Source organism: Chenopodium quinoa, unplaced genomic scaffold (assembly GCF_001683475.1).
Source record: "Chenopodium quinoa cultivar QQ74 unplaced genomic scaffold, ASM168347v1, whole genome shotgun sequence".
NCBI lineage: Eukaryota > Viridiplantae > Streptophyta > Magnoliopsida > Caryophyllales > Amaranthaceae > Chenopodium > Chenopodium quinoa.
The window spans coordinates 4,110,677-4,120,394 of NW_018743946.1; the positions used below are offsets into that span (position 1 = coordinate 4,110,677).

The following is a 9,718-nucleotide window of genomic DNA, read 5'->3' on the forward strand; positions in this document are numbered from 1 at the left end:
GTATCATGTTAGGGTTAAAGCTTTGATTTTTATTGTTAGTGACATGCTAGGGTTTGTTATTAATCTTGTTAGTATCATGCCTAGGGTCTTGCTATTATTATGCTTTAACATGATTGTTATGATTATTATCATGATTATTTTAGTGATGATTATTATAATTTTGAGTGTTATTATGTTCCTTGATATTTATTTATTGTTATTATATTGCTTGATCACTCCTTTTATGCATGTTTAAAGGGAATAGGTACTTGTAGTCATGCTTAATAAGATAATTAATAATCTTGTTAGGGTTAATTTGATTATAACTCAAGTGATCTCCAATCAATAATAGTTTTGTTTGTGCATTAATATTCTATTAACATAGATAAACAGGTTTAGGGTAAACCTATTAATTGCATGTTAGTCAAAAAGCGCACACGAATACGATTAGAATAAAGTAGAGGCCTATTATTAGGGTAGGTTCAATCTCTTTTAGGTTTGATTTGCACCTTCATCCCCGAACTACCAGTCATGGTTCCAGACCTATTGGAGTTGACGATCTCTTGGATCGTTAAGGGGTGTAACCTTCAACTCGTGAACGGTTTACAAGTTCCTAAAACTTGTTGGCGACTCTTTTGCTCTATCTTCTTTCCCTTTGGACGTCACCGTACTTTAGTGTATGATCATAGTGGGGTTCAATTTGTGGGTAATGCTTGAAATATTCCCTACAAGGCCCTAATGCTTTGTTTTGTTGATTGTAAATCTTTTTCTGGATTTAGGCCTAAGTATTTTGCCGTTTGTAGTGGGCATACGTTTACAGTTGACCCATTGTCTACCAAAGTTAGAGGGATATTGTATCCCTTGCATCCCACAGTTAGGTATAATGCATTGTTGTGGGTATGTGTCTTTTGAAAGCAAATCATCATTAGTGAAAATGATTGATTTATCGGATTTCTCGCTAGTAAGCAAGCTTTTGTGTCTGTGCTTACAGACAAAGTCGTTAGAGCGTTCATGAGAGAAATCCTATGTTTTTTAGAAGTACTTAGGAGTTCCCAAATGCTAACATTCGCCTTGGATTGGCGAAGTTGTTTGACCAATGGGTCTTCCACCTCAAGTGGAGATGGTATTGGATTTTGTACCTGACCTTGAGTTTGATTTTGTGTGGTCGAAGATCCAATTGGTGGTGGTGCTTGGTAGACTCGCCCAAAACAAGTTAAATGATCTATCTCGTTTGGGCTAGTTGTAGGACTCACAAACCAACTTTCTTCTAGAGGCTTTGGATGTGCCTCCATTTCAAGATGTTCCATGAGTTGTGCTTGATGCCATTGTTCATCCAAGGAGAGATTCGATAAGTCTTGGGACTTCCCAAAGAAATGATCCCAATCAAGCGCTCCATTTGTTTCATTTTGTAAACAAGATGGAGGTGGGACGGCGGCATAATTAGAGACATATAAGTCTTGAATGTCGTTGTCCCATAGTCCACATACTTCATTAGTTGCCCCTATGAGTATTGTGGATAGAGTTTCTCCTGTAGGTGTGATATAGTTCAAAGGATTGAACGTATCACTTCCCATATGGTCCTTATCAATGTGAAACACCCCTAAGGGGGATGCATTATTGTTAGGTTTAGGCGTTGGAATTCTCCCATCGTCTACTAAATCTTGTATTTTGTGCTTTAAAACATAGAAACGTTCAGTATCATGTCCAAGGCCTCTATGATAAGCACAATAAGCACTACCATTCCATTGAGGAAATCTCCTTTCTGGTGGAGTGAGTGGTGTTGGCCCTGTTGGCGCAAGTAAGCCTTTTTCATTTAATTTTTCTAAAAAGTCTTTATAGCTTACAAAAAATGGAGTAAATTTTCTTTGTCCATCTTTTTCTAGAATCATCATATCGATTTGTGTTATTGTATTGCATGGAAGTCGCAAATACGTCAATAAAGGATGATGCATTATCATTCCCCTTCTTGTAGTTATTCTTAGGTTGATGATGATGATGAGGTTTGTTTGCTTTTTCTTTAGCAAGATCATCTTCAATCCTAGTAGCCACAGAATAGACCTTTTGAAAAGTGTCTAGATCAAGGTAACGTAGATGTTTGTTGTACTTTTCATGACAGTTGTCAATGAATTTTTGTACTAACTCGAGTTCAGAAGCCTTTGGGCAAGGTGGGCCACCTTTTCTCGCCATCTACCATAGAAAGAAAGGACACCTTCATCGTCGCCTTGCTTAAGCATCTCGAGTTCACGTAAAGTTGACTTGAACTCTACGTTACTCTCATATTGGGTCATGAAAGCCGAAACTACATCTTCCCATGTTGCTTTGAATTTTGGATCTAGCCCATAATACCACTCTCTCGCGGTTGGGTCTAGGGATAAAGGGAAAGTCAAAGAATAAAGCTTAGGATCAACTCCCTTTAGTTCCATAGTGCCCGTAAAACACATTAAATGATTTTGTGGATTATTGGTCACCTTAAATATTGGCAAGTCCGTAGCTACGAACTTTTCCGGTAAAGCAAGTCCTAGAGGAGGAGCAAACTTTTCTGCGTCAAAGTACTTGTTCCCCATTGTAGAATGAAGAACTAGCTTCTCCAACGACTTTTCTTTGATGGATAATTGTTCCATCTTTTCTTGCAAGGCTAAAGCTTCAACATTTTTCTTCTCAATTTTTTCCATTTTCTTAATTCTTCTCTCCTCGGCCTCTTGAGCCTTTTCTTCTCTCAAACAAAGAATCTCTTGTTAAAGTTCTTTGATGGTTGGCATTGTTGTTGGACTAGGATTAGTTGTAGAAGAAAAGTGGTTTGAAAGAGGTTGATCACTGGGTGGTAAACGTAGAATGCGAGTGCCCCGGGGTCCTTTTTCCCAAGCTTGAAAACCGGCCCTAAAGGAGTACGAAAGGATAAGTAAATCGATACGCTTGTTTAAAAAGAAAAATAAAAAGAAAAAGACGCAAAATATATTCAAACGGATAAAATCTCCCTTAACAATTCTTCAATGAAGATATTGTTCGGACGAGTCAATTTGTTTTTTGAGAAATCAAAATTGACTCGTCCAGTGGGCGCGCACAAATAAATCAGTTGCACGTCGCTGTCGCGCGCAACGAAATCACTTGGGCGGGGAGGGGTCGCGCAACTCATTGAGTTGCGCGTGCCACCCGCTCGTAATTTTTTTTTTAATTCGAGCTTTTTTTTTGTCATTGTTTTTTTTTATTCGATTTTTTTTTTATTGATTTTTTTTTATGCTATTCTTAAAATATGACGCTAAATCACGAAGAGACAACTTTGTAATTGGGAACCTAGACCAAAAAAAAAGAGAAAAAAAAAGAAGAATATCCTAACACGTTGCATATAGTCACATAATCACATAAGCATGTCATAAGTCAAGATTCACACAATGTCGTTCTAAGGTCAAAAAAGGCTTGGGTGTCCAAAGGTACCATATCTTAAGAAACGACGCACAAATCAATCACTCAACGTGTTGACTCATGACATCACCCTCCCAACATTTTGTTGGTGATATGGGTGGGATGATTGTTATTGATTTCGAGATGGAAGCATAGTGTTGGCGACCCCTAGTCAATGAGCCAATCCCCAATGGTTTAAGTGTGCTATGCTTATGCATGATGCAATGTTGCTTGTTTGGTTTTTACTCTTGTGAAAAAGGAAGATATTATGCGTTCAAGTCTCGTTCTCTAACTAGAGATTATCCAAGTTAATTCTCGTTACAACCCATAGGCAACCTAGTGTTGGAAACCTTGGACCATAACTACCAATTAATCATGTAACCTCTAAGTCCCCAGTGGAGTCGCCACTATAAGGAGGGTGATCCCATCGTTAGGGGTACTCTCCTTAAATGCACATGGCCACTTAAAAGCCTAGGACTTTACACTTGTTAGGGTGTAATAGGATTTAAATTCCTGACTGTTTGGGGGACCTTGAATTAGAATTGATTCTATCATTACGCTTTTTTGTAAAAAACAAGTAGGAGTCGCCAATGAGTTTTAGGAAAAACTCATAAACCTTGTTCATGCCTTTTTTCAATGTAGAGTTCATGGAATGATTAGCATGAATCATAAGTTTACCCATGCCCAAATTGGTCTATAAACCAGAAATGAGTTCGGGAGCAAGGGTACTAGAATAATGTTCCTTTTAGAGGGGAATCGTTATCCTAGCCCTAGTGCGGCCTCTACTAGCTCTTCCTTTTTTACGATTTCATCACCATACAATATATGCAACGCGATACCTAAAACTATGTTAGTTGATTTTATTTAAAAGCATTAATTCACGTAGGAATTACATCGTAATGTCATTATTCTTATTTAATCAAATTCGTGAAAAAGAACAAGAAAATAAACAAGATTCGCCTTGGCTTAAGTGATCAACCAACAATTATTTAATTCAATTCTAATCTTTATTTAACGCAAGGTACTATGTGTTTTGATTAATTAATTATTTTAAAGGTGATCAAACAACACTAATTAATTAATTAAGGTTCTTTTAAACAAGAAAATAAATGTGATTTAACTAAGTGTTAGGGAACTTACCAATTCTCTTTGCTAGATCTCCGTTTAGAAAACTTATGGACTCCTTCTTGTTGGGGAACCTCCACCGTAGTAACAAAGTATCAAAAGGGTGAGTGTTTGGGATAGGAGGGACTAGGTTGTACAAGTTCACAAGTATTTTGCCAGAGTTTTAGGTTAATTTCTGTCTGTTTAAGCCTCGGTCTGAAACCAGTCAGTCTTTTAGCCGGATCTATGCCAGCCTCTCACCAAGTATTGATTATGCAGATGCCTCCCAGGCGCCGGATGTTAAGCGGATTTCCAAGGACATGCTCGCCGCCGTCTCTGCTGATCAGCGTGACTCTATCAAAGGAGTCGGCTCCCTTAACTTTGATGCTATCCTTGCAAATTTTGCAGAGGTATTTTTTAAAATTATTTCTAACTCTTTCCTCTGTCGACTATATGCTAACTTTTTTTCTTTCGCCGGATGCAGGCCATGATGCGATCAATGGTCTTAAAAAACCATTCGCCGACAAGCAGAAAAAGGTAAGAGCTGTCAACTTAAGGGCCGCTTCCAATCTGGACAAAGCCATGTTTGATGTGAATAAGACTGAGTTGTTGACTCAAGATATCCTATACTCACAGGCGACTACCAATTTGCAAGCGAAGAAAGATTTAGAGGCGGCCCAGAAGAAGGTGATTGAGCTTAAGGCCGACCTAAAAGAGGCTAAAGAGAAGGTTGAAGAGCTACAAGATGCTGGCAAAGAGACGGATAGTCTCAAACGCTAGAATGAAAAACTTTGAAACAAGCTTTCCAACCAAGAAAAGCAGCTCGCCTCCAAATGGTCCGCTAGGGCCGAAGAAGAGAAAAGGTTTCTCATTGAGGAGAATAAGGCCGACTGCGTCACTCGAATGAAGATGGTGTGGAAGGCTCTGTTTCCCAAAGACAACTACTCCATTTGGGAGTATCGTTATGAGCAAGACACAGAGGAGCTAGATGTTGAGGCAGATCAGGGAGTTGATGGCGGCGAGGGGGACCAGCATGAGGACGAGGCTAAGGAGGTTGATGGAGATCATCCGGCCAATGAAGAAGTGGCTGATGAAAATGAAGTCGAGTCTCTCCTGAAGCTGTTTAATTTAAGTGTTGTTTCTGCGGCCGGATGGCCATTTCAAATACATTTCCGGCCTGCGTGCCGAGTATCTCTTGTTTCTTTACCGACTGTGGAGTCGGGTTAACCAACAATTTCTCTCTCTTTTCACCGGTTGTATAGCCGGTTAATAATTAAAAAATATTAATTTTGCTGGCCAAGGTGTCAGCTTTTTATGATGAATCATTTGGCCAATAGGTCGGTTTTTAACGTTTGTGTTTGGTTTCTAACACTTGTGTTTTAGTTTTTGAAGTTTGAATTTGAATTGAATTCGAATGGTATATCGGATGGTTTTGCCCCTGGCCGGCTGTGCGCTTGGGTTAATAAGTTGGTTGATTGGCTTGAAAATGTGTGATGCCGGATGGGGGTATACCTGATTTTTAAGTCAATCAATCACTAAGGTGATTGCTCCAAGCCAAGCGTGCAGTCGGCCACTCGAGCATCCGGAGTTTTTTGCAGGCGGTCACTAGACCTTTCTGCCACGGTCGAATGGATGTTCACACAACAAGTATTACAAGTTGAGTGAACTTAAATGTTGAGTTAGCAGCGGTCCGCCTGGGAGTTTTCCTTTACAGGCGTCTCGCATTCTCCAGGAGGCCCTATCTTCTTACCCATGTTCAACGGATCCGAATGAGTGATCATGCTACCAATATTACAAGTTGCATGAGATAGTAATTTGCGATTGCCCGCATGCTAATTTTCTATCACATAAGCAGGCGATTCTATAAGCCTTATGCACTCACCCCAACTCGAGTGAGTTTCACCCTACTTAGGCTAATTTTCAAACTAGCCGACTATGTAGGTGGCCGTAATCTAATTATACTCGATGTCTGCATGTCTTTGGTGGGAGGACTTGTATAATTTCGTGAGGTAATCTAAGGTAGAATTTCACTCGGCAAACGATTGATGTATCTAACATCCAGCCACCCTATACTTATTTATTCTTTAGATTGCCATGGTCAGGTGGCTATGAGTTCACCAAGTAGGCCGTTCAATTTTTGCCGCCTGTATGTAGCTGTAGAGCAAACGATGCAATGCCCTCTGCGACGATAACACCCAGAGGGCCGTCACCGACTCCATATTTCACATTGGAGCAGGCGAATTTGTAAAATAGGTAACCATCCGGTCATTGGCCTCATGTCTAATTTTTTGGAAGACGGTTGTATAGCCATTAAAACTTTTAATGTTTAGCTTATTATACAGCCATTGGCCTCACATTACTTTTAATATCTCCCAATAATATTTTCATGTTAGTCAAAGAAAGGGATCCGTCTGTAAAAAAAACAGGCGGTGCATAAAATAAGTCGTATGTATATATGTGTATAGGATAGCTCCCGCTGAACTATCGCCCAGCCCCCAGGGTGCGCACTCACTACCGAGAAAGCAATTAAGAAGGGCTCATCAGCTCGGTGGAGTCAGCCCGCAAGGCTGACCAGGCTGAACTCTCCATGAAGGAGATGGTACGCCTATAAATAGAGGGTAAAGTACAACGGAAAAGAGGTTAGACACTCAAGTTATTATACTTTCTACATCTCTCTAAGTACACTTCTCTCTCTAAACACTCTTTAACTTAAGCTTTGGAGGGGGTTCCTCGAGCCACCCCCGAGGGCAGTTTAAGTGTGTTGCCTTATGTAGGTTGTTGACGGGACGCAACTCACCTAGAAGAACCCTTGGATCCATACCTGGAACAATTTGCACTAGAAGGAGGGGTAGGATCATCTAACTTGAGGTTCACCAACTGAGTTAGGGACTAGTTAACTAACCACCATGGCCGGAGAAGAAACTGTACCGACACCCATGTCCAAAGCTAATGAGACCAACCAAACACCACAAAAAACCCCCTCAGTAACCCTCGATCCAAAAGGATCCACCAGAAATCCCAAATCGACCATCTCTTAGAAATCCAACCCCATCAGATCGACATCGGCTGCAGTTAAAGCGGCGTCGAAACCAGTCGATCAGGCAGGATCCAGTTCCATTTTCAAATACGAAATGTTGTTAACAGACGCGAACAATGAGCTCATTATTTCAGCACCTGTAACCTAGAAACCACAGCCCGTAAATATGCCAGCCATCCTGCAGAACTTCTCTAAGTGCAGTAAGGAGCAGCTGGCAGCAATGACGGCGGTCCTTACCAATATGGGTAAGGGGGCGAGTCCGTCACCGACAACGGCAACTGCGTAGCCCGCAACAAAGAAGCCGGCTTCCTCAACCCTCACCCCTAAGCAAAAGGAGCTCATTCAACTGAGGAAGATGGTATTGGAGTTGGAAGCTCGTAATCTGAATCGAGAATGGAGCGTGGAGGAAATTACTCAGGCTTAGGTCAGCCCGGAGAAGTGGGTCCCCCGCAGCAGGTCGCCAGCCTCAGAGCGGGGACCCAGCCCGGAGGGAGACAAACGAGCGCGAATCCAGGTTGTTCCAGATGATTCCCCATTTTGCCGGGAGATTCTAGAAGAACCATTGGAGAAGGTTAAGATGCTGAGCTGCAGATACAACAGAACAACAAAACCCAAAAGCCACATATCAGCTTTTGAGAACCACATGGTACTTTATACTATGACGGACTCAGTCTGATGTAAGGCGTTCCCGCCGACCCTGGAGGGGCTGGCAGCGGAGTGGTATAGAGTTGTTCCCAAATGTTCTGTATACTCGTATAACCAGGTGGAGAATTTTCATGGAGCATTTCATAACCCTGGTAGACCGAACTAAAATGACAACCAAGTTGATGTCATTAGTTCAAGGGAAAGACGAGCCCTTGAGGGAGTTTATCACCAGATTCAACAAAGAGGCAACAACCATCCCAAATATGAGTCAAAAGGTAGCACTACTAGCAATGCAGAGTGGCTTACTACCAGGCTCACCATTCAGAGCGTATATGGGGTGTAAGAGCCTCAAAACACTTGCTGAAGCGCTAGGTAAAGGGCACAAGTTCATCAAAGCAGTCGAGACTGACATAGCAATGCTGAGTAGGAACGCACCAGGTGACTCAGTTAAGCGGGCAAAGAACACACCCAGGGATGACTTGCCGAGAAAAGTCGCAGAGAAGCGGACAGAGCAGTGGGGGTGAGAAGGCCAGATCCAAAGAAAGGGCCAAGGCCTAGGAGGTTCCACCAATATAACCCACTAACCCACTCAAGGTCTCATATATTCAGCCTGAATAAAGCTGATGATAAGTGGCAGAGACCCCCAAGGATGGTTAATAGGAACCGTGATACCAACAAGTGGTGTGACTTCCATAGAGACCATGGCCACACCACTGAGGAATGCACACACTTGAAAGATAACATAGAAGATTTAGTCAGGAGAGGGTACCTGAATCAGTTTAAGCAGCGAGATGACCCTCTCAGAAGGAAGGACGAGGATAGAATAGGCCACGCTGACCGCAGAGGAGGTCATAGGGGTCCCGCTAGAGACAGAGACAGAGATGGCAAGCCAGAAGGCAGGGTATATGTGATCAGTGGGGGTCCAGTGCATGGAGGAACAGTTAACAGAGCACGAGCTGACCTGCGGGCGATGATAAATCAGATAAACGACAATGAGAAGCGTAGATGGCCACCTCTTCCCCCGCAGCCACGAGCCACGTTTGACGAGTATGACCAGAAGGGCATAATTTACCCTCATGATGATTCACTAGTAGTGACAATGAGAATTGCAAACTGGGAAGTGGATATTGATAGATGGAGGAAACTCAGCCAACATCATATACATCAGCGCGTTCAACGAACTGAAGTTGGACAAGAAGGATCTGAAAAGGGTGAGTTACGAAGTCACCGGGTTTAATGGGTCAGGGCTAACCTCGGAAGGCATAATCGAGCTCTCAGTCCGGGTGGGTGAGAGATCAAGAAGGCGTGATATTCGAGCAGAATTCCTTGTGATAAACTCTCCTTCACCCTATAATGTGATCATGGGAAGACCAATCATCCACAAGATAGGCGGAGTGGTATCCACCTATCACCTTGCCATGGCCTACACAACTAATAAAAGACGATCAGCAAAGATCATGGGAAGTCAGAAGACAGCTCAACAATGTTACATAACTGCCCTAAAGCAGCCCACAAAAACCAGACAGCAGCCTGGCTCAGAGAGAAGGCTCACTA

The 9,718-nt window shown here is 42.2% G+C and overlaps 1 protein-coding gene across 1 annotated transcript; it reads left to right on the top strand.

Annotated features, from left to right (window-relative positions):
• The first annotated feature begins 5,391 nt into the window (after positions 1–5,391).
• On the top strand, positions 5,392–9,401 carry LOC110688932. Its single transcript, XM_021865681.1, has 3 exons — positions 5,392–5,603; positions 8,283–8,684; positions 8,774–9,401. Exons 1-3 carry the CDS (start codon positions 5,392–5,394, stop codon positions 9,399–9,401), a joined length of 1,242 nt encoding a protein of 413 aa, XP_021721373.1.
• Positions 9,402–9,718: the final 317 nt, after the last annotated feature.

Excerpts from the sequence above, each read along its gene's own strand:
- LOC110688932 (XM_021865681.1), top strand. The coding sequence starts at position 5,392 with ATGGTGTGGAAGGCTCTGTTTCCCAAAGACAACTACTCCATTTGGGAG. Across the intron at positions 5,604-8,282 it reads GTCGAGTCTCTCCTGAAGCT|GTGGAGAATTTTCATGGAGC; the intron begins GTTTAATTTAAG and ends TCGTATAACCAG. Across the intron at positions 8,685-8,773 it reads AAGCGGACAGAGCAGTGGGG|CCTGAATAAAGCTGATGATA; the intron begins GTGAGAAGGCCA and ends TCATATATTCAG.